General features: G+C 35.3%; 1 protein-coding gene across 10 annotated transcripts in view; it reads left to right on the top strand.

Moving 5' to 3' along the window:
- Window positions 1-24,567, top strand: part of Eya4 (EYA transcriptional coactivator and phosphatase 4) — a 269,696-nt gene extending 245,129 nt beyond the window's left edge. For 8 of the 10 annotated variants that reach the window (XM_077802152.1, XM_077802153.1, XM_077802154.1 and 5 more), the window contains 7 exons: window positions 3,713-3,802; window positions 9,043-9,101; window positions 9,209-9,369; window positions 12,006-12,120; window positions 15,495-15,616; window positions 17,564-17,664; window positions 20,848-24,567. In XM_077802152.1, coding sequence (XP_077658278.1) covers window positions 3,713-3,802; window positions 9,043-9,101; window positions 9,209-9,369; window positions 12,006-12,120; window positions 15,495-15,616; window positions 17,564-17,664; window positions 20,848-20,928 — 729 coding nt within the window. In that variant the 3' untranslated portion in view covers window positions 20,929-24,567. The remainder of the gene's footprint in view (window positions 1-3,712; window positions 3,803-9,042; window positions 9,102-9,208; window positions 9,370-12,005; window positions 12,121-15,494; window positions 15,617-17,563; window positions 17,665-20,847) is intronic. The other 2 variants (XM_026380615.2, XM_026380630.2) reach the window with 1 other exon arrangement.
- Window positions 24,568-26,021: the final 1,454 nt, after the last annotated feature.

The raw sequence follows: 26,021 nt of genomic DNA, 5'->3' as shown, positions 1-26,021 counted from the left end.
AAAACAAACGAACAGCCCTCCCAGAGCCATGGGATTGCATTCCAATGGAGTGCTCAAATACAGTTTTCATTGTGCCATATGCTGTCCTTGCTTGTTAGAGGATTCTTGCATTCTTTTAAAAAATTATATTCGTTTGCATGCTTATCAGATGCACAAAATGCATTCTTCATGGATTTTCCTATCATTGCTTGGGTAGCATAGAAAGTTGTATAGTTCAGAATCATGGAATCGATGGAAGTAGCAATCAAAGAGGAACTGCATAGTTTCTCCCATCCCCATAAATCCGATCTGTAAATGCTAAGAATTTGAGGAATGAATGTAAGAGATTCAGTCATTTTATTGAAAACTTCAGAAGGAAAGAATGGCAAATTGTAGGATATGAGTCTCACCAACCTGGCCTCCAGAAGGAAAACCTTTTAAAATAAGATATTTTTGAACTCCCATCTGAAATATATATCTCTAGGGCAGAAATCATCAGAAACAGCAGAGGAGTGTGGAGCTTGGTTTTGTTGTCTTGCATCAGTGAACATTCCTCAAAAGCAGAAAGCGTCACTAATGGAATTATATGTTTTCATGCTATAATTACATTAGATTTTTTCTTGATATTTCTGTAGAAATTTTGTTCATGGGTCCATGACTAGGCAGAATATTTACAAGTTTTCTATGGCCTCCGCCTGTCCAGTGCCCACCTCTTCCCCCAAAAAGAGAGACACCAACACCCTTTTTAACAAGGGGTAGGGGGGGACAAATTGTATATTAAAAAAAATTAAGAGAGCTTCTTTCATTAAAAACAATTATAAAACCTGAACCACAAGAAGATAAAAAATTTTGTACTTGCAGGAAACACCCAGGTCCTTCTGAGTTCTGAAACTCCTTTTGCAAAAAGAGATTTAGTTAATGTTTTCATTTTTAGTTTTGAATGAATATCTTTGATAGAACAGAATTTTGTTGATCTTCAGGTGTGTTGCCCTAAATGGCCCTGTCACAGAGGCAGAGCAGATAATCTTGGGGCAGTGGTGTCAAGCTGGCTGGAGGATACAGTACCAGGGTTCCATCAATCATATGAGCAATCCACATCTTTTTTTGAGAAACTAAAATCTTTTGCTATTAAAAAAAAAAATCCACAAAAAATCTCCACCAAGAAGATGTCAACATGTTAGAAAAGATGTTGAAATCAATACTGTTGCACCTTCCACGGACTCCCACATAGATTCTTAGCTTTCCTGAGCACACCTCAATAATCCCTGTGCTCTCAATTCCTATTTCTTAGCATGCAATTCCTATTATCTAGGTTTCAATGGCTATAAATTCAAAGATGACCCTTCAAATATGTTTACACTGAAGCAATATTGAAGGAAATACAGGGACAAAATTAATTCTATGCAGATATGGAATGAGGAACTGCTTTTGCTTGCAAATAGAGTTAGTTTGGAGTATAGATGAATATCCTTTGACCTGGCCTGGGTTGCATGTTTTTATCATAAATTAAAGTTATGATTACATTTCTCCTTGTTTAAATACATTTCTTGAAATGCTATTTATTAGAATGTTAAAAACACAATTTCAGCTCTTTTCTCTCAAATTCCCACAGTCTGGCTCCTGGCCCGGCCACTCAACCCAAATCACCCTCTGAGGTCTTCCAAAATAATTTCTCAGCCAAAATCAATAGTATCTTTCTAGGCTTGTCAGCTTTCTTCAAAACCAGATCCTTCTGCATGTGCACACCCCATCTGGTCTCAAATTCTAAGGATTCATGCCGTCCAGATTGTCTTCTTTCCATATCTCCAGAGTCATACCTATAGCTCTTCTCCTTCAGCAATGGTTCCAACTGTGGTCAATTTATCACAGTGTTTGTGCGTGAATTACTTTCCTATCCAATCTGTAAACTCTCCTTACTTCCCAAAGTCTTATATCCTTTGGTGCCAGGTGTTCAGCTGCAGTGAAACTTGGTAAAGGATAAATCCTGGTCCTAATTTTCAACCCCTTGTCTCTGTTTAAGACCTTGATTGCTGCAACCAAAATCTTGAGTCCTTTTGACTCCTCACTAATCTCTTTAATTTTCATAAGCTCCCCAAAGCATATGTTTTCTACCTGTATTACTTTTAGGGAATGAATGCTCTGTTAGTTGTTCTCCACTCTTCTCTCTTCAGCCCTAGTGAGATGCAAGTTAAACCAAACTGCACACATATTCAGATGGAGACTCATCCTGTTGATCAAAATGCAACTCCTGCTTAAGTCCTGGTTGTACCATCCTCTACCACTTCTTCCTCCCTTCCCATTTTAGCATAATCTCTGCTCAAACCCTACAAACATCCCCTCAACCTCTTAGTCTCCTAGTTCTGTCTCCTAGTTCTGATTGCCACCATTTCAAAGGGAAGCCTTTTCCTCTCTGTTACAAGTTTGTCCCATTCCTTAACAAGTCACCCAAATACCTTTTTCCAAAAGACTTTCCATGGAGATTATGTAAATTGTGTCATGAACTGGCTGTGGCTTTCTTCCTCCTCCTCTCAAGAAGAGCTTTAGGTGAAAATGTGTCCTGAGTCAGCTCTACATGTATTTAACTTCACAGATGTATCTGTACATATGTGTCTCTTAAACCTTTGGAAAGATCCATCTTTTTGGATAATTGAAAATCTGCATATACATATATGTAATTTCCCAAAAAAGAACACAAAATAATCATACACATTTTACAGAGTGTATATCAATATCTGTATACAACATGAAATGATCAAATCAGTAAGTACTTTATCCATTATCTCACAATCATTTATCATTTCTTTGTGTTGGAAACATTCAAAATCCTTCCTTCTGGCTCTATTGAAATCTACAATAAATATTAATTTAAATTTTTTTTTAATTTGTTGTATATGATAGCAGAATGCATTACAATTCATATTGTATATATAGAGCACAGTTTTTCATCTCTCTGCTTGATTGAACATGAAACTTTTTCCTTCTATTGATACTGCTCATTATTGGTGGTGACCCCACATGATGAAGTTTGAACTTTAGAGAAGCACACCGAAGCAAGTATTACTAAGGCAGGGTTTGTTTAAAAAGGGGTAACATAGATTTCTCCCTTTCTCCCAGGAGGGAGAAGGGGGCCATAGCTGGTATCCTGGTATCCCTAGAAGCCAGGTGGTCTGCCCTTTTTATCTGTCCTAGGCTTCCTTTGTTCTCCTGCCCTCTTCCCCTTATCTTTCTCCTTCCTGCATAGAGTGACTAGACCCAGGAATGCTCAGTGGAGCTCCAAAAGGTGGGAAACAGGTGGACTGAAGGGGGAAGGGCAGGATGTAGCTCCCTGTAGGGAGGGGCAATTCCTAGGACAAGTTACCTTAGCAACAGGTTGGAGCCAGGCAGGTTTAGGAAGGGCTCTAAAGGAATTAACATTTCAGTTCCTCAGGAGACAGTCTTCAACTTCTGGGGACTCACTCAAAATTGGCCTGACTCAATGTGACCTGACTCAATTTACCTATCCGTACTGACTGCCTGTCAAATTCTGGCTTCACTATCTGATTATATATTTTTATTCTAATACCACCTCTATTCTCCCCTCCATGCTAGGAAACTGTTTGAATCTTCAGTAAAAGTCCATAGTTCACATCCGCCCCCACACACACACTCACACACTAGTATGCACTTAAAATTGTTTTAATAATAATTGTGCTTTCTGAAATTTTACCTCATTATGTGTGCATTTTCTTCTCAGGACCCTCCCATGGCTGTGACCCTTGGACTCCGAATGGAGGAAATGATCTTTAATCTTGCTGATACACATTTGTTTTTTAATGATTTAGAGGTAAGAATTTTAAAAGGTAAGAATGGTTGTTTCCAAAGGTTTAATATATGCAGAAAAGCGAAAGATAAACACATAGCTTAAGAGAACTATAAAGTTCTTGTCAAGACAAAAAATTGTATGTACAAGCATGATCATAAAGCAAAATTGTGTTCATGAATGACACATATGTACTAGCTTATATTAAGAAAAAAGTTTCCACGAACAGGAGATGATCTGTTTTGCTGCCCTGTACCAGACACCCCACATGGTACTCCTAGTTCTTTTAATACTTCAACCATAACCCTTTGACATCTTTAGACTCAGCATCCCTAGCCTTTCAGGTGACCAGCTAAGACACTATTTGCAATCATCACTAGACAATGTTCACAGACACTCTTAATGCTAATAAGAATTTTGAACCCTATCTTTGGACAACTGTATCATTCCTCATTTCCTCCTGTTCTAGATAAAAACAGTGCTGGACCTACCTACATATTACATCTGATGAGTTTGAATACATATTTTTTCTTTTCTCAAATCCATTTTTTCATTTCCCAACCTCAGCCTGCAACATGATGTCTAAATAACAAAGAAGAGAAAATAAACGCAACAAAATGAAAGGGCAAAGAGAACCAGCCTCTGAGTATCTAACTCTAATCTTGGCTAACAAACTGGGATATTAGGCATCCAGACAATAGAAACTGAAATAATTAAATAGTTTGGCAGTGGGCAAGAGTGCTTCTTTGGCAGTTACAATTATGCTAAAATAGTGATTTCTCTTTCTTTTTTTTAAATGACATGTTAAAATTTACTTTTTATCTCATGGTGTCACAATGAAAGTCTTTATCTATAATCACATTATGAAAGGAGAAGATTATTATTACTAAACCTCACCTAATTTTAGACATTTTTTATATTGGACTTTCCATTTATTAATTGACAAGATTTTGAAAAAAATACCTGTATTACACTACTTTTGTAGGGAAAAAAACTGTAGGATTCACAGCATAAAAGTCATGTCCAGGATTACCTGCTAGCTAAGTAGTTGAACCTGAGATTTTGAAGCAGATTTGGCAACAGAGAATGTATTTCTACCCCCCTACTGTGCTGAAATTTTAAAAAGTTTGTGAGAAAGAAAAGCCAAGTTTCAGTAAATGACTTAAATAAGTTTTTAACATTGACAAGGTCTTAAATCCAGATTTAGTTACATTTGAGACGTGAGACTAAAAGCAAGTGACTCAGTGTAACCCACAAATGTATGTGCTGAAAATCTACTATACCATGGCCGTTCGCTGTTGCTCTCTCTGCAGTGAGTCAGTAGTTTTATTGGATAATAAAATGACTGTTTAAAGAGGCTTTATTTTTTCTTTAATGAGCAATATGAAAGATCAATATTTGTAGGCATGTTTTCCAATTTTAGGTAATAAGAAATAATCACCTCCCTAAAATCCGATTTAAATTAATCCAGCTACTTTATTACTGTCCAGTATACAGAATGCTTTTACATGTATCTGTTAATGAGAAACACATTTGGACCTTTTTGGAACTTGAATTTTTTTATATACAGTGAACTTTTTAGATCAGTTTTCCTGTTGTTAATATGGAGGACTTTTATTCTAAAGAAGATTCTAAGATGGTTAGTTCTTTCAAGACTGTAAAAAGAAGTAAGAAATTGTATGTGGTTTTATTCAAGTTTTATAACATGTATCTCATTTGCTTAATTTATTTTACTAGAATAAATGAAGTTTTAGCTTTTTTATTGGCACATTAGAAACCAGATAAAATAAATTTACTGCTCAACTTTTAGCCAGACACTGAAGTTGTGAGAAGGTAAAAATTAGCACATGATGAATTTGTAAATATCTTTAGCAAGTTTGAAATGAATATTGTACATTAAAAACATGTAGTGGTCCTCTAAGGTGTTTTAAGACTTTCTTACTTAAGATAAGACATTATGTTTAAATGTATTTTTTGACTGTCTGGCAGAATCTCCCGTAGAAATAATAAGTGAGAAAATATTATTATTCATGCTGCTCTTTCTGGTTGTGTTTTGGGATGTGATAAAAATTCTATTTGACTTAAACCCTGCAACTTAGCTATTTAACAATATTATGCTTGATCAATAAAATAAATAAGTGTGTATGTAAAATGATCGTACTCTCATTATGCATGTGCACATACTTTCTTGAACATCCAGATGAAGTAACCAAGGATACTTAAAAATTTATTACTGACTTAAGTGAAATAAACAAGCACTAATGAAATGAAATTTAAACAATAGCTTTCAGGGTTTTCAGTGCAGTTAACATACCCTCAATCTGTCTGCTTCTGACTTTGAAAGCAACATTATTTTCGCACAATTTTTTATTTCCATAAACATCTTAAAACCAAAGATTGCAAAGGTTCCTTAACTAGAATTAAATTATGTCTGCTTCTGCTGACAAAGGAAGGAATCCCTCAAGAGAGTAGCTCCACCTTTAGCTTATTATGCTTTTTATTCTTGTATATTTAATCTTTTGGGGCCTTTTTTTTTAACCTAAAAGTCTAATTTGAAACTCAAATTCTTCAACACGTACAGCAACATATGTACTGGCAGCTGCTTGTCTCATAATTCCTTAAAAGATACCAATTTAAATCCTAGTAATAGTTTGCTACATCCTGCCCAACTGCACAGAAGGCAAAGCTTACGGCACTCCCCCTAAGAGAATTCTGTTTCAATAAAATGTTCTTCAAGTTAGAATAATTTCTCAAAAAGAATGCTCCAGAGAGTTTGGGATCACAAAAGTGAGAGAAAATGGCTGTGGATTTTAACTGGAAAATAGTAGTGACAACTCTGTGGTTACCTTAGAAGACAAAACATTTAAGATTAACACTAGAGTTATATCAAAAGGTTAAGATCTTCCACTAACATTTGTTAAATCATAATAATGTTTTTAGATATGTCAGGTTTGGGCCAAAAGGATTCTTACATAGTTTCTCAGAATGAAAACTAATTGAAGAACAGTTATTTAGTTTTTCCTAAAAATGTAATTGAAGTTCAAGTTTCTTTCACTGGACTGTAATCCTCAGGCAACAGTCCAGAGTCAACAGGCACAGTTAACTAGGCATAAATTTAAAAAGAAGTTAGATTTGGAAAAACCTCAGACATAACTTCAAATATAGAGTACGTGGTCCAATAAGTTTGATATATTGTTGTCCTCAGGAGTAAAAAATAAATTTTGGGGAAACCTATGTTCATATTAATCATGTGAGTTGATCCCCGAAATGTCAGAGGAATTTTTCTAAAAATTAGATGAGAGGGTATTAAATATAGAAATAACTTCTGATTACCCAGAGTAATTCACAAGGATACATTTCCCCCGGGGATATTATTAGTTTATTACAAAAGAAAGACAGGGAAATCATTTACACAAGGAAAGTTTTCAGAACCTAGTGGAGTGGGCAACATTATATGATACCGTTTTGACAGTGGTTCAGCTTAATCAACATACTTGCTAAGAACATCGCCATCCCTGAACAAGAAATAATTCCGTCTTCTAGAAGTACTCTGGTGTGCCCACGTTCTGGGAGAACTTTATTTCCATCTTTCATGATAACTGGTAGGATCTCTACCTAGACTCTGACCTAGACTTTTCTGGAAGCATAATGCCACTTAGTTATTGTTTGATCTGCACCCTTTTGAAATAGGGTGTTTCAAAATGCCTGTTAAAATGTCTGTTTGAACACAGCTTAGGCAGCCTCTGCCCTCCTTCCCTCCACTCTTGATGTAATTGTCTCCTTAAGGTCTTCATCATTTAGAATATTACTCTTTTATATCATCGTACTTTGTATGAGAAAATTTAAATGATTGCAGAAATCCAATAAGAATTATCATTTGCCTAGACTTTGGCCATTTGTTATAAGAAAAATTCTTAAGTGATTATTTTCTTCCTGATTATGCCTGAAATGAGATTATATTCTGTTGAGTGAACGACCATGCTCAGGGAGGTTTTCTGAGCTCTTCCCTATGAATGTAGAGAGAGATTTTTAAGAAAATTATTAATCAGGCACAGTGGCACAGCATATGCTTGCAATCCCAGATAGTGGGTAGGCTGATGCAGTCTGGACAATTCATGGAGATCCTGTCTCCAAACTGGAAAAAAAAGGCCGGGGGAGGGAAATGGGGTGATGGGCATGGATATAGCTCCGTGGTAGAGTGTACCTGGGTTCAAACTCCAGGAACAAAAAAATTAATTTAAAATAATATAACCCCATAATTTATGTAAACCTTTTGAACTTTTAAAATTAGTGTATAGAATTTCAATTTCCATAACAAAATTGTATTGTTAGGCCCTGTCACTGAGTTTTATAGTTTAAAAGAAGCCCAAGTCAACAAAACAGGATGATATGTGCTATGTAGACAGCTAGAGACTAGACATTAAGTATTTGACTCCGGTACTTCCTATCCCATAATGAATTTGAATAACACCTGCAAAGCCTTTGCTTAGTATGGCTATTTTGAAATGTAATGATTTAAAAGAGAGAGAGAGAGAGAGAGAGAGAGAGAGAGAGAGAGAGAGAGAGAGATTTTGAATGGTAGAATATTATGCATAGAGTCAGAATCTGTGAATATGATTAATTAATTTGGGGGAGATAAAAGAGGCCCCAAAGGCTAATCCCTATCTAGTCTGGGGTTATTTACTTATTATAAGGTATAATATATTATTATTTATTCTTGATTTATTCTTCTCAGAGTTTGGTATTTTAAATTCTTTATCCACATTTCACCTTCAGATCATATAATATTTCACTGTACCTTTTCTGATTATTTGAAGATATTACAAGACTCTTAGCAAAGAGGAATCAAATCCCGACACCTACTTTTTCTGAGTATTTGCTAACTTCAAGTCAGGTCAATATTATGTGGATATACTAACCTGAATTATATTTTCCTTGGAGTTTATAGCACAAGTAGGGTGGTAAATCTTCATTCCTAATCGATGATTTGAAGATTAAACTTATTTTGTAAATTGCTCTACAAAACTCCACATGCTACATGTTTTCAGAACCCTTCTTATGTTATGCCTTTGGATTTCAACTTTACAGAGTAGAAAAGGTACCATTTCCCAGCAAAGAAGAATAAGCATAGGATTGGTGGGATGGACGGGCAAATGCTGCCATCTTCTGGCCATAGGCTAATCACAAGGAATAATGGACACCTTTGTGTCACATGGTGACAAGTGTCATGTGAAAACAAGTAACATCTCTCATGTTTTTAACAGGAATGTGATCAAGTTCATATAGATGATGTTTCCTCTGATGATAATGGACAAGACTTAAGGTAAGCCGTGCCTTTCAGTATGCTGTTTCCTACAGAAATTCGGCTATGGAGTTTTGCACATGTAATTATTTCTTTTATTTCTTTTTAATGTATTTTGGGTGTTGCAGTACCTACAGTTTTGCAACTGATGGCTTCCATGCAGCTGCAAGTAGTGCAAACCTTTGTTTGCCAACAGGTGTAAGAGGAGGAGTGGACTGGATGAGGAAGTTGGCTTTTCGTTACAGAAGAGTGAAAGAATTATATAACACCTACAAGAACAATGTTGGAGGTATGTGTGTCTTTTTTCATCTAATAAGGGCACCATGGGAATAGGTAGATTCAGCCGCAGTCTATGGTAGAGACGGTGATACTGTAAAATAAAGCTGCAGAAGTTCATGTTGAATAACTTTCATCCTGAATTTTTAGTTTCTTAGAATTGTTGGGGAAATTTTAACTATAGAATAAAACTCCTCTGTCAAAGAATTGGGCATTCTTTGTGAAACTGTGTACTCAGTTGTTAGGACAAGATTTGCAGCAGGGTATTTAAGTTAGAACAAATATAAAGAGTCGTATCATTTAAAAAATATTCAACAAGTCTATTTTTTCCTTTCGAAAAAATCACATTATCTGATAGTATCTCTTTCCCACATACAGTATAGTGTTAACTTAGATTATCATGATTTTTTAAAGTTTAAATATTCTGTAGTTAATATCTAAACCATATTATATTCATATTCATCCATATGTCTTTTTTTTTTTTTTTTTTTTTGGTGGTGCTGAGGATTGAACCCAGGGCCTTGTGCAAGCAAAGCAAGCACTCTACCAACTAAGCTATATCCCCAATCCCCTCATCCTTATGTCTTGGAGTGATATCAAAACTAAGATCCACAAATGTTTCTGTATGTAATAAACCTGTGTGTTCTGTAATATTGAGATTAATTTTAAGTCAACAAGATTCTTAGTATTAGTTATGAGATCATGTAAAATTCTTCTCACAGGGTATTTGTTTCTCTTTTCTTATAAAAGAAATGATATTTGAAGATCATAATCCAAAATTCGAAAGGGAATGATGCAACTAAATATATGCATGCATACTACACCTGTGTATATTCATATGTGTCATAGAATACAGTGTAGTAAATGAAATTCCGTGTATAATATGCATCTCACATCTATGCATACACATCCTGAGGGTGGGGCTGTGTTTTGTTTCACCTTGTATCTGTCCAGTACTAAAGCTCATTATAGATGCTCAGTGAGTACTCAGAACTATAGGAGAACAAAAAATGTAGAACCATGGATAATTTTAATGTTAGAACCAGTGGAGACCTTCATTTTCAAATAGGAAATTGGACCCTGAAGACTCTGCAGAGCCCTACCTGGCCCAGAGTTCTAGGTTGTAATTCCTGTTTCCCAATTCACTCCAATGCTCTTCACAAGATTGTGTGTGTGTATTGAGCCCAGGGGCACTGGAAGCTGGCTTTGAACTCATGATCCTCCTGCCTCAGCCTCCCAAGCTGCTGGGATTACAGGTGTTTGCCACTGTGTCCAGGTCACAAGACACTTTTGTAAAGTCAAATAAATGGAATTTCCAGTAAAAATCAATTGTAGGTAATATGCTTATTTTTAAAGAAAATATACCATTCTCCTTCCTCTACTAGACTTCCTTTCGCTAGTCTATTTATTTATATTTGATTGGTTCTTTTTACCTATGCATAAAGATGAAGTTCTGGAGGGGGACAATAGAAGGGGAAAGGGAGAGGATCTGAAATTGAATTCTATACATGTGTTAGTTTTCTGGAATGAACCCAATTATTATATAAAACTATGAAGCTCTAATAAAAAAAATAAGTTACTAAAACTTAAAAACTTTTTAAAAATTATAAATAAAAGGAAATAAAAAATAAAGAAAATAAGGAAAGAATGACATACCTGAATGATAACTATTTTCTGACTTCTTAAGGGAATTCAAATAATATCCCTTTCAGAGTATTATTAGAATTATTTTAAAATCAACAAGACTGCAAAGAAATAATCTTTTGTCTTAGAAAGTTTAAGCAGCCACATAAAAGTCCATTTTCTGTCATACATCAGTATTTCTTTATTACAATGAGGACAAGTGAGACTTGCTTGAAAGTTAAATTTTACTTTAAAAATCATCCACCTGTATTTGAGCTCCCAGGATTCTGAAATACAATTTAAATCAGAAACCTCCCTTTTGTCTGGATTTTATATAATTTTGTTTTATCATGAAACAAAGGCTGCATCTTTTGAAAATAAAAATTAGCATGCCTACTTCTTTTCATAACATTAATGTAATTTTCCATCATTATCTAAAGTGCCATATGTTTCAGGATTGCAAACACAGGTTTTAATTAAAATTTATATATATATATATAAAATAGTGCTAGCACTAGCACTACTTTTAGAAAAATTCTAGTTGCTATGTATGATAATGCCACTATTTCTATTTCACAGTGGAAATGATTGTGATTATTGAGAAGCTAAACCTCTTTAGGCAACCATAATATTTGAGGTTTGTCACCCAAGGCTGTTGGAGCCCACCACTCCTCCAGACCCAATGGATTCCACCCTCTTGGAGTGGGACCCATGCCTGAGGGCTGCAAAGATCTTCTGGTGGCAGATGCCCAGACTTGGCAGAAACTGGGGGCCACTTTTGCACTGTTCTGTCCCCATTGTTTAGTTTAGTTCCTGACTCCTAGATGTTGTCTAGTAGATATTCATTGAATGAATGAGTGAGTGAATAATCAGTTCTGAAATGAAGATCAATATTGATATGTCTGTCTTTCCATTTTGATATAAATTGAAATAAAAATTATCAATGCCAGAGAGAAGGGACACCAAACTTATATTCTTGTGGATATATTCAGCTCCTGACTCTGTCTTGCTTTTTTGATGTTGCAGGACTCCTTGGCCCTGCCAAGAGGGATGCGTGGCTGCAGTTAAGGGCAGAAATTGAAGGCCTGACAGATTCCTGGCTAACAAATGCACTAAAGTCTTTATCAATTATTAGTACTAGGTAAGTGGGATCAATGCCCTTTCTATTTTAATTATATGGGAAACTGAGGTCTAATAGCACAACATAGATTTAAAAAAATTTAATTTTTAGGCTAATTTGGAATTCAGAGGAATTAGTTCACTGAAGCCAGTGATTTCTGCGTGTGTGTGTGTGTGTGTGTGTGTGTGTGTGTTGGCATTGAGGGACAGCCGCTTTTTCTTCTCAGAATAACCAGGAGATTACATCTTTCCTTTTGTCTCCTCAGAACCACTGATAACCATATAGAAAGGTCACATGATTTATAATAAACATGAGAGCACTCTTTTGGTGACAGAGTACAAGGGATAATGGCAAAAACAAGACAGTACTGTTTATTTAAAAAAAAAAAAAAAGCTTGTGTTAGGACTTTTAGACCATAATAGATAACATACATAACTTCAGTACACTAGAAAAAGCCAGAGAAAGCTCTTGAAAAAATTCTAATCTCTGTGTTGTTTGAACTTACCAGTGACATACTGACTTGTTAAGTAGATAATAAATTTAAATAGTTTTGTAAGTTGTTGAAGAGCTATTTGCCATAAATGTTAATTTGTAAGGTAATATGAACCTGGAAAGTGATCGTTGGTGGGTGGGATTAATCTTTGTACTTTCCTATTCTATAGTTTTAATTCCAACTTTAATGAATAGGTTAAAAAAAAAAAAAGCAAGCTTAGCAAACATGTGGGTAACACAACATATACAGAAAGAGATATTATTTGGACTGATTGAAGATACATAAAAATCTTGGTAGAGTAAAATGAGAATCCGGTATTGAGAACTTGAAAGTAAATGGGTATGTGTCAAGCCTGGCACGTGGCTTCTGACCCTATGAAATGATCAAGAACTGCACTGTGAACAGAAAGTCTAAATGGTGGTGTCAGTTGGAGGTAGCAGGGAGCAGAGCAGCAGGAAACACATAAAGACAACCCTTGGAGCAGCCAGAGAGCTCGTGGGAAGAACAGTCACGTTATGGAACACAGCGGTCTATTTCAACAGTTCAAGGTGTTAGGTGGAACATCAATCAGACTATTCTCTGTGTCTATAAAGAGTTGGAGTGAGTGGGATCCTAAGACAGGACAGTGTAATACAATGTAAGGAAGAAGTGTCAAACAACTGAAGCTGCTTAAAAATGGGACTTGCTGCCTGTTACTTTCTGTAACTGGTGACAAGAGGACCAAAACTCAGTGCGGCAGGGACATGAGGCTCCTGAACCTGTGAAACTGCCATGGGTAGTGGAATGTGCATTTCTCTGAGGAGGAGGTTAAAAGCTTTTATTATTTCTAAAAGATGTCTTCTAGAGAGTAAAAAACAGATTGTTTCATTATCGTATAGGTATATATATATATATATATATATATATATATATATGTATGTATATATGTATATATATATACACACACATATACATATATGTATATATATAGTTTGTATAATATATTCATATGTTATTTTTAAAAATACAGGCATAAAAAAGAAGGGATGGAGAAGAAATCAATACATGTTGAATAGTCAAATACTATGAAATTTTCTAAGCTATCTACATATATTATTGTAGTCTTCACAAAATGTCAGGAATATCAGGAAAAAAAACATGTGCTTTTTTTTAATTTACCCTCTGACCCTTATTCTTCTATGACTATCAACTGGAAGAAATAATACAAGGTGTAGAAGAAAGTTAATAAGCATTATTTATAACATTGAAAAATTGAAAGCCATGTTAAACATCAAAACTGGATGTTCACTGCAACATCGATGTTCATAGCAGCTCAATTCATGATAGCAAGACTGTGGAACCAGCCTAGATGCCCTTCAATAGATGAATGGATAAAAAAAATGTGGCATTTATATACTATGGAATATTATTCTGCATTAAAAAATGACAAAATCATAGAATTTGGAGGGAAATGGATGGCATTAGAGCAGATTATGCTAAGTGAAGCTAGTCAATCTTTAAAAAACAAATACCAAATGACTCCTTTGATATAAGGGGAGTAAACAAGGACAGGGTAGGGACGAAGAGCTTGAGAAGAAGATTTACATTAAAGAGGGATGAGAGGTGGGAGGGAAAGGGAGTGAGAAGGGAAATCGCATGGTAATGGAAGGCGATCCTCAGGGTTATACAAAAATGACATATAAGAGGAAAGGAGGGGTAAGACAAGATAATACAAATGGAAGAAATGATTTACAGTAGAAGGGGTAGAGAGAGAAAAGGGGAAGGGAGGGGAGGGGAGGGGAGGGGAGGGGAGGGGGGATAGTAGAGAATAGGACAGACAGCAGAATACATCAGACAAGAGAAAGGCAATATGTCAATCAATGGAAGGGTAACTGATGTGATACAGCAATCTGTATACGGGGTAAAATTGGGAGTTCATAACCCACTTGAATCAAACTGTGAAATATGATGTATTAAGAACTATGTAATGTTTTGAACGACCAACAATAAAAATAAATAAATAAATAATAAAAAAAAGTATTATCTGGAAAAAAATTTGAATGAGAATGATGATGATTTTCAAATATGTATTAAGATTTTTAAAAAGCATTAAATAGCTCCCTATCTTATACAGCTTTTAAAATAAAAATGTTATCTAAGCAAAAAAAAAAAATATATATATATGGTAAAAAATTGTTTTAAAGTTAAAAAAATGAAAAAAAATATATAGTACACCCACCTATTTTGTTTTGTTGGAAAAATGGGGGGTACGGAATAAGTTGATAGGCTTAGGAAAGAAAGGAAGGAAAGAAAGTAACAATTTGCATATATAGTATGATCTGAATGAGAAAATATATATACAAACAGAAACAATGAAAATAAATTCAAAAAACAGAGAAAGTGGTTATCGATGGTGACTAATTAATAATCAAAGCTTTACTTTTCATATTCTTCCTTATATTTGTCTTTTTTTTTTTTACAAATTCTGTCTTATAAACACATACACAAACTCATACAGTGTTTGTAGTTAAAAACAAGGTGATATAACTCCAAATATTCCATAGATAAATAGATACTTCATTTCAAAACTGTATCTATAAAGTTGAAAATCCTTAGTTTTGTTTTATCTCACCTTGATTTTATTCTGTAGCATTTATCTACATATGACCTTGAATAGCATCTTTTTTCTAACAAAATATTATATAGAACTTAAGTGTCACAGTTTAGTGATGATTGTGCACGATTTTTAATAGTCTGTCATTATTTGGGGATTGTCTGGTAATAGGCAAGGACCGTTGACTATCAAAAGGGACCATTTACTATAGAATTTAGAGACCACAATAACGATTTTAAATCTGTGCTATTAGAAGTTATTTAGTGTTAGAAAACAGATACATATACAAATATTTCCTCCTTATTTCAGGAGTAATTGTGTAAATGTCTTGGTAACGACGACCCAGCTGATCCCAGCACTTGCAAAGGTCCTGCTCTATAGCTTAGGAGGTGCTTTCCCCATTGAGAATATTTACAGTGCAACTAAAATAGGTAAGGAAATTCTTTAAAATTCTATATGGAATGTGCTCACATCTGTGCTTGGGGGGTGGTTCTTAATGAATATCTCTGCATGGTTTCCTTTCCATCAATTTTAATTTTAGAACATCAAGCAAAATGGACAAAGTTCTCATAACAAGATACCCTGCATACAACTCATTACACACGTGTAAATTTTATGAGCATTTTTGGTTGGTGAATTCAGGATCTCAGTAGTTCTGATTCATTCCATATATTTCATAGAGTATTCCAGAACATGCTATCTAAATAATATATAATCTTGCCATCCATAATATTTAATTGTCAAATTGGTATGGAATACACTATTACCTCCTTGCATGTGCAGGAATCTAGATCTAAAATAAAAAAGCGATTTTGTCATTACAGGACAGTCTCACATAGATTCAACTAGGATCCAAAATAAAAAATCCAGAAAGAAATGAAGATTTCATGAATCAGAAAACATAATTGGAATATTGTTAATACATCATTGGCCAGAATCCACATTTCCAAAATTGCGTAGTAGCAGCCAAAGGACTACAACTTGTTTATTTAGTTTATATCTGTAGGTAGAGCCATCTTTGACTTCAAGGGTATTCTGCAGAGTCAGACTTCTAATGTATGTTCAAAACTTCATCAAGTCCATCTTACAAGAGTTAAAACAGCACATGTATTCCACTGTCTGTCAAGGAAATGCCTGGGAAAATAAATAGGTTGTGTAATGTGCCCTGAAGGTCAACAGACTTGGGCTTTGGCACCTTGACAAGAGAAGTTTAAAATCCTAAAATCCCCCACCAAAAATAGCTTTCCCTGGGCCTTTCGGAGGGCTGATATTGGCGCTGGCACAAGGAGCCCCCAGTTGCAGCTGTTTCCGGAGGACAGTTCAAGTGAGCCAAGCTTTCAGAAAGCAAATGCTACATTGTCATAGCACTACAATTCAGAGTCCAGGTCCCAACCCCATGCATTCTTTTCATATAAATGTATGTATGTATGCTAGCAAGATTCATATAGAGAATATGATTTTGCTTTTTGACAACTTAAATAATTTTATACCAGAGTATACATTTTAGTTAAGGACCAGATTCCTTATTATTGGCTAAGTTATTCCTTATATTTAGTCTAAAAAATCATTTTAGTTTTTCCCGTGAAGCTAGTAGTTTTTGGAGTTCTGCACTATCAGATTAAGAAAAAAGGTGAAGATAGCCATGGCCATATGGACATTCTAGGAATAAAATTCAGAGAATAATGCCAGTATCATAAAAGTAAAGAACATGCAGGGATTCCATGATGTATTTTTGTAAGTATAATCAGAGGATGCTAGTGTCATCAGGCTGTGGCCCAGTTGGACAGCATCCTTAGTATAATTAATGAACATATTAGATCCTACTCACTTGAAAAAAGGAGAGGTGTATCAGAGTAAATCCACATCTTAGTATTGAATCTTCAAAGTGAAACTTGTTTCCCATAATAATATATTCAGTTGACTGTCTATGCTTACTTGAAATGATTAGACAATGTTTATGGAATTAAAGTTGTTTCAATACACTTTCAGTGGAATAAAACATACTAACAATTTCTCTAGGTCAAACACTTAACCCTACTGGCTTACTTGAACCATAAAATGTGTTTGTTTAGTAATCTCTCCTAAGAGTTATGTTATTCACACACGTGTGTTAATTTCATCAACCCAGAGGTTGTAAGCTAGCTCATGTCATGTCAAAGAGATATTAACTCAATACTTTATGCATCTTTAGGTTACTGAATGCAATGGCTGGAAGAATAAACAGTGCATTGTTTTTCAGGCAAGGAAAGCTGTTTTGAGCGTATAGTGTCCAGATTTGGCACTAACATAACTTATGTTGTGATTGGAGATGGCCGAGATGAGGAACATGCCGCTAACCAGGTAACTTCACTCTGAACTTTATCTTATTTATCTTCCAGGAAAAGAAAGTTGCTTTGAACGAATAATGCAAAGGTTTGGCAGAAAAGTAGTATATGTTGTAATTGGGGATGGTGTAGAAGAAGAACAGGCAGCAAAAAAGGTAACCTGTCTCAAACAATGTTGGTGTGGTACTTCTAATGCAAGCCTTTTTGTTTGCATTCCTGTAGTTTGGCCCAGTGGCAGCTTGACAATTGATTTAAATATACAGATGCAAGCGATAAGAGCATGAGAGAGTCAATACTTACTTTCAAAAAAACCCATTTGGAGTCTAGCATTTTTTGCCTGAAATTTGATAGGAAATGTAGGAAAATTTATATTTGTTTGTGTGGCTATAAATTAATGTATAATAATTACAGATTTGTGTGTGCATATATGTATATATATGGTACACAAACACATACCATGCACACAGAAACATATGACCCCATAGTTCTTAAGGAAGATGGGGGGAAAACTGTTTTTAAGCTCATGAAACTCAACAAGATAAATAAGTTTAATCAGCTCATAGAAAAATGATTAGAGTGCTTTGTGCCATAGAGTCCTTGAGATCACCTAGAAAAAAGTGTTGCCCCATGATGATAAATGCTGGGGTTAGATTTAATAGCAGAAGAAAAAAATGGTTGTAAGAGACTTTAATAAGCTCTATTGGAAACGGCATGTGTTACTCTGTTCTTTTGTGCCAACTTGTCTCACATCTTCCAGAATATACTCATCCATTTGGATGAGCCATTGGTACCTGATTGAAGCCAAGCAGCTGGCTTTGTACATATTCAGAAGATCTCATAGGCCCTGATTATTTAATTTAGCTATTTATCTGCCCATATTTCTGAAGAGGAAAATGACGACAATTAAAAAAACATTAGGTGGCTGGTTGGACATCAAAAGGGGAATGATACCAGGATTGCCCCCCTCCCATTCTATCAGTCAGTATAACACTGAGGTCTATTGCTTCCTTCACTGAATGATAGCAAAACATTATCTAGCCAAGATAAAAGTGATAGAATTTACAGAAAACACAAAATAATTTGTATTTTAAGCAGCAACATATCATCTTTTAATGTTTGTTTTACATAGAAAAATCTTATTATCCTGAGGTGATTTAAAATGTCATCTAATAAATCCTTATTAGATGGAAGGTTTACCTGAGTTCTGTTTCCTAATTTTTTTTTTCCAAAAAGACAGCATAAACAGTTTTACATAAGAGTTTATGGCTATAGCAGAAAGGGAGAGGAAATGATCTATGTTGCTGGTCAGTTCAAGTCAAGGAACATGGAGAAAGAGAAAGCACTTCCACTTGATTTGAAAAGTTTGGGGACAGTGTTGGCAGCCATACTTGAAATCCCCCATGCTTTTCTGTCCCAGGAAGGGAGCTGGTCCTGTAGAGCACCTAGGTTTAAATTAGCAATGTCAGTGACCCAAGTCAGCACACAAGCTCCAGGGACATTCTGCACGAGGTCAGGGTTGCAGCCTTAAGTAACACAGCCTACGTTGTTGAATACTACTTGAAATGCTCCCAGTCACACACGATTCAAATGTCTCCTGGAGTTTGTCCTTGTCCTGAGTTAACGTTGTTTTGATTTTTCATATTGGCACCATAATTAAGCACAACAAAAAGCAGGCAGTGGTTGGACCACCCCAGCAAATGTGTACATGATTTTTAGCCTGTGTGAAATCCACGTCTGTCTAGGTCAGAACTAATAAAATTCATTTTTTTTCCAAACTTAAAACAGGATAAGTCTTTGAAAGTTAAAACTTATCAAGTCACCTTTGGTGATGCCTGGTAAGAAGGCTAGTCTTGGTAAATCATTTCTATACCTTCTGGTTTATACCTGAAATTTCAGGAGAAAAAGTGTGACTCCAAATGGATAAGAATATCCAATAGAATGCTGTTTCGAATGGTTGTTTATGTAGGTGCAGTTTTGGTGATGGTGAAGGCTTAAAACTCTACTTTGGAACACAGGTGGTTGGTTTCTCTGGTACCCAAAATGCATGCTTTTCTTTGGATGTAGCAGTAATCGCATGTGCAGAAATATTAAATACTGTTTTGTTATTACAAATAGATCTGAGCTGAATTTTAAAAAATGTTACTTCCAGGTGAATTTCTGTGCTCTGATTTGACATAAAACATACATTGAGAAATTTAAGAAGAAATCTCAAAGTGCAGGAATGTACTTGCACTCTCCTATACAAGTATATAATGTGAGAAATAAATGTAATTTACAAATTTTCTAGAAACCTTGTTAAATACAAGTAAAAAGAGACAGCTAGAGTTAATTTTAATAATACATTTTAATTAACCCAACATATGCCAAACATTATCATAAATACCCAATCTATATAAAAATCACTGATTGATGTGGTATTCTTTCTTCTTTTCCTTATTCTAAGTTTTTGTGATTTAGTATGCATTTTAAACTGGACTAACCAAGTGCTTAATAGCCACATGTGGTTAGTGGCCAAAATATGGAGCAGAAAAGAATTTAATATAGCAGTAATAAGTATTATGATGCTTAATTTATTTATAAAATACCTTTTCCATATATATGTATATATGTGTTTCCATTGTGTACATGAATATATTCCTTACATCTATATTCTGGATGTGTCCTCAGCCCAAATTTACATTATAATACTTTCGTTTTGTCAGTTGCTGAAGTGCACTTTCTCTTTTTTTAAACATGGAAAGGAATTCACTGTTTTTCTCTCAAATACACAAAAGGGCTTAGGAAGTTTGTAGTTATCTTAGTTTTTTAGCTGAGAGATGGACCTTTAGGAGTGAGGTCCCTATCAGAGCTTGCTTTCCGTCAGCCAAGTAGAAGTTTGATGCTTGTTTTTCCAGATGCCGAGGTTGGTAATGCTACTTTGCAAATATTAAACTATGTAAAATTTCAATATTTTCTTCTTTTATCATTAAAATTCAGCTTTTATCATTAAAATTCAGTGGTAGAGCACTTGCCTTGCATGCATGAGGCCCTGGGTTAGATCCTCAGCACCACATAAAAATAAACAAATAAAAATAAAGATATTTTGTCCATCTACAACTAAAAAAAAAAAAAATTTTTTAAATCCAGTTCAGATCTATTTCTCTGTTACTTTGACAATGCCACCTTGGTTCTGCCAAACCTTCAAATATGATCATCCCTCCATTAAACTCCCTGCCTTAAACCTGGGTGGACTGCACATCCTTGTGTGCAGCTGCTTCCTTGAAACAATGGCTATGATCTCTCTGTTCTTCACTCCTGCCTCTCTCTCTCTCCCATCCCTCCTTCTCTTGCCCACACAGCACAACATGCCCTTCTGGAGGATATCAAGTCACTCGGACCTCTTGGCTCTACATCAAGCACTGGAATTAGAATATTTGTAACTGTGTTCTCTAGCTGGAGATCCGTTTTGTTTTTTTGTTTTGTTTTGTCTTTTTTTTTTTTGTTGTTGTTGTTGTTGTTGTTTTTTTTTTTTTACATTTCAAGTACACTGAATTTTTATGTGTGTGATTCAATGCCTCTGGCTCTACACATATACATTGTCTTAAAGGATGAAATCGTATTTGGAATGGAAATTCCGGAATGAAGAATTCAGATTGCTGAATATGGAATTAAACTTTAGTGCTACAGAAAGGAAACTCTATGGTCTTACATCTACAACACTTTAATGGTTTCTAAAACAAATCTGTGGAGATTGCTATGCACAGAGAAAGAGTCCTAACTGGAATTCACAGCTTTAGCAAAGACCCCTCACCCTCCTGGGCAGTAACACCTATGCTCCGTCTGACAAGGTGGTCACCAACATTCCTCAAAATGGGATCTCTTCTCAGCCCTGAGGTTTGAATCTGACTTTAGCCTACCTAGCCCAGAAAATCTGAATTGGAATGCACTCAAGACTGTATAAGGACAGTCCTATCTAGACCTGTAATTTGTGTAAATTACTGATGAAAATAATTTACTGTGACTTTATTAGCCGCTGACTTTGAAAGTGGATGCAATTTTTCTTTCATTTGTCGGGGAGGGTCGAGGGAGGGAAACGGGAATATAATATTATCTTTTTTTTTTTTTTTAAGTTTGGCAAACAGAATGTTCATACTGATGTGTTGTGCCTTAAAGACAAGACAGCGTTTGTGTGTTACAATGTAACTTTGGTTAAAAATCTCTGTAGATAATGAAAACCAAAAAACAAAAACCAAAAAAAAAAAAAAAAAAAAAAACAAAAACAAAAAAAAAACCACTTTGTGATAATTCTTCACATGACCAAATTTAAAATTCAAGCTATCAATGTTTTAACACTACATCAACAAGAAACCAAGTATATGTGGCAATAAGAAACCAACAAGAATAATAAGAGAAAGCTTGTGTTTTATTTGGGTTCTTAATAATTCCAGTGATTGTATGAGGCAACTATTTGTACACCCAATCATTAGCAGGTTTGAGAAAGACTGTGGGACATTTACTTAGAAAGAAACATGTTTGTTGAATTCTCAGTACCCTTTCTACAGTTCTATCCAAGAAATCTAAGAGCCATATTCGTGACAATTTGCACAGTTTTGAACTTGAGACTTTTTGATGTGTGTAAGTTGCTTACAAGGAAGATGTTGTCATGCATATCTTTAGGAATTATCTCCTTACCCTCTTTAGTATATGCCAAGGACATAGGTTAAAATTTAAGTTGAGTGAACATGGCTTAAAATATAGCTAAGTTTGTTAATTCTCAATGCCATTGCAAAAATGAAATGTCATTAGTAAGGGAAGGCAGGTGACCCAGATGGCCCAAGGAAAGAAGTGAGTCTATGAATATTTTACCTAGAATATCATCATAAATTAGATTAGCAAGTGAGCCAGACCTTGACAGCATTAGCAAATTACAACAGGAAAATGCACTGGTATTTCACTGAACCCATCAACTGAGTCTCTCTCCATTGCAGACTTGCGCATGTTGGTTTTCGCCTGTACTGTTACTGAACAATGGGTTGCATTTATTGCAGGGAGAACCTGTCATCGTTGTGTTTGCATGGTTTTGGGTGTTTTTTTTTCTTCTTCTTCTTGGTGTGTAGCCCGTGTTGGGAACACGATACAGGTTCTCCTATCATTTTCTGTGACATGATTTCCCTTGTGGAAATTTAAGACTTGGAGGTCTCAAGTATTCTAATGGTGTCTGCACCTGCAGTGTAATATGGATTGTGGAATCCAGCTGTTCATCAGTGCTCCTAACCAGAGGCTGGTTCATGACAGTTCATCAACTGAGGCTTCTGTAGATCAAGTTAAGGTCAACGCTTTGCTCACAGATCACAACATTCATTATGGAAGTAGTTTATATCTCCAGGTAGTCAGCCTGCATTTCTTTAGTGAATGTGAAGGCCACATTTACGATGGGCAGAAAGATCATCAGATCCCAATTGTGCATAAGATTGTGATTTCATAAAACTTATTCTTAAATTTTGTGGGTTTTGGCTACTTCTGCCCCCAAGTACCATGGCAGGCGAAATATGGTTGAAAGACTTTTAATAATAAATAAAGATAAATCTTCTGCTTTGGCTTGAAAATAGCAGTTTAAAAATGGAAGAGTTGCGTTGATTCTCAGTATTTATTTTGCACACTAAAGCCTTAAATATTCATTACTGTGGATAAAACAAAATTATTTTTACTGTATAGCCCATTTCTTTAAATAATACAACTGTGGCATTATATCAAAAATTTAATTCTGCTCCATAACAAACAAACAAGGCTTCTTATGCTGCTAAACCTGCAGGTGCAGAAAGAAACCTCTGGAAGGGGCATGGCCTCTGAAGTGCTATTTCTCACACACATCTTTTTTTCCGATGATGTATTCAGAAGAGGCTGCCACCATGACACCTAAATGCAGGATTAACGGAGAACAGTTTTTCCAGCACAACAGTGGTGCAGGTCAACAAGCCATCCTCAAGGGCAGCCTGTGATTTGGGGCATGCTCAAACTAGAACTCTCCTGCCCCACCTTAGGGAGAGAAAATCTGCTTTCTTTCTGGTCAGGAAAAAAAAAAAAAGAAAGAAAGAAACATAAAATAAATCAACCAACCAACAAACAAATTAGCCATTTGGTAGTCCCCATGTTCTATTTCCATGTAGAATGGTGTGCCTTATTGTAAGTCAGTTTGGGTTTTTGTCTACTCCATATACAAACTTTGATATCTTACTAGGAAAGATAACTACCTTGTGTTGAATGAGAAAACCATCAAGACCATGTAATTTCAATAACAATATAGGTAGCCTGGCTGTAATATTGTGATTAAGACTCTCTACTCCCTAAAAAAAATTATAGATCAAATTCAGAGGCAAAAATAACATCTTAGAATCATACAGTTTATGCACAAAATATAGATAACTGTCTCTAATTTTTTTTTCCTTCATCTCTGGTGAGCTGAGATTAAAAATAGTGTCAGTCGCATGTTCCACTATGAAGTTGTCTTCGTACAGCACATTTATGACGAGCCTATATTCTCAGTGAATATGGCATTTAGTATTTCTTTTCAAACCAAACTTAAGCATCATGAGCCAAAGTTGCATTTTGACTCCCCACTATGGTAGCATTATGGAAATCTCACAGTCGAAGTCAAGGGTTTCTGTTATGTATTAGTAAAGTATAGATTATTGGGGCCTACATAATTTAAAGAAATGTAAATTAATATTAAAAGCTTGTAAAAATATGTACATCTTTACTATTTCTCAATAAATACCCTTTGCAACTGTTTTCATTTTCTTCACCCTCCCATTTTGTAGAGTTTTTATGTGTGTATTTACTTTAATCTTAAGTCATGTGAAGTTTGGGTTTAGGTCTCTTGATGTAGCCTTTCCTTTTGTGCCTAAGTTGCAAAATTTGCAGTTAAGTTAAACTGAGATCAACAGTCTAGAATGTCACAAACTGGTACTTCAAAGGGGATGGTTTACTAAGGTAGATATGGGTTGCAGAATGTTTTACATTCATTCAAGTAGAAGGTACACAAACCATTAACAGTAGAGAAAAGCTTATTAAAATATTGAGAGCAAGTTCCCTTTAGATGAACAGAATTGTACCTATGATAAGCTCTAGGTCACAGTTTATAAGTATCTTCTAAGAAGATAAGAGTATTTTTTTCTGAACTGGATTTAGCAGCTCCTTCATTATCTTGTGTATTGACATTTTGCATATCTGTTGTTCACATGCAAATCAAAGGCAAATTTTGGACCAAATTCTGCTCATTCATAACTTTTTCAAAAGCCTCCAAGTTAACAATACTGAAGTGGAGTATTGTGTGGGAATACTCCAGAGAGTTTTATGTCATTGCAAAATCAACCATGGCCTATGGGAATACAACAAATATATTTAAAAATAAACTGAGTTTGTAGACTACCTTTCTATTCTTTTATATCTAGTTACTTTTGAATGTTGAATTTTGTCAGAACGATAAAACTCTGTGTATCGTCCCCCAATGCTCCTCTGAACTCCAAACAATTATCACCCTTTGCCTATTCACGATACCTGCTTGGATGAAAAGGCTGTCAATCAACATGTGCAACATGGAGTCTCTGCTTCTGCCCCAGGTACTTCTTACCTCTCACAGGACTACCACCCAGGCCACAATTGTCATCAGTTTCTCACCTGGATGACACATCAACCTCTAACTGCATCTCTTGCCCTTATACCTCTTCAGTATACTTCATCACAGTAGCTGGCAGGATACTGAGAATCAGAGCATGTTCTTTTCCCAGAAATCTCTAGCAGCTGGATTTCTCTTCCCAGAAATCTCTAGCACTATTGTCCTTAACAATGGCCTCTAAGGCATGTGAGAATGAATCAGGGATCATAAGCTATCCACCGTCTCATCTTCTACCATCTTGTGTTTCATTCCTCACTGCTAAACTTAGGCACCTTCATATTCTTGACACATACCTGCACCCACCCACCACAGAGACTTTGAACTCACTGTCATTTTCTGTTTGAGAAGAATTTCACCTAGACATCTGCAGTCCTTGTGTCCTGTATTTCCTTCAGGTCTTTACTCAAAGACCACCTTCTGATTGACTATGTCCCCTGCTCTAAAATTGCATGTGATTCCCTGGTACTGACCATTTCTCCACCTTATCATTAAATAGTACTTAATCCTTAGGTTTATCCAATATGATAGTTATATTATAACTAACCCATTACTATATATGCCCTGTGAAGACATTGAAAAAATCTGTTTTATTTCTGGATAACCATAATTGGTAAAAGTGTTGAGTGAATGCCTAAATCATAAGAAAACATTTGCATGATCATAGTTTAGAATTGAAGGAACTTGTAATTTGAACCTTGATTTGAAGGGGAAAAAGGAGAAAACATCCAGGTAAGTTTGGATGAAACTAAAGTTTTTACAACTTTCCAGAGTGTTTACTAGAATAATAATTTATAAAGAGCAAGGATAGACATAAGCAAAGATGTACTTGGAAAGAGGTCAAACAAGACCTGGGAATTC

Source organism: Urocitellus parryii, chromosome 8 (assembly GCF_045843805.1).
Source record: "Urocitellus parryii isolate mUroPar1 chromosome 8, mUroPar1.hap1, whole genome shotgun sequence".
Lineage (NCBI taxonomy): Eukaryota > Metazoa > Chordata > Mammalia > Rodentia > Sciuridae > Urocitellus > Urocitellus parryii.
Note: the sequence above shows the minus strand (reverse complement) of the source record. Positions and strands in the feature narration are given on the sequence as shown.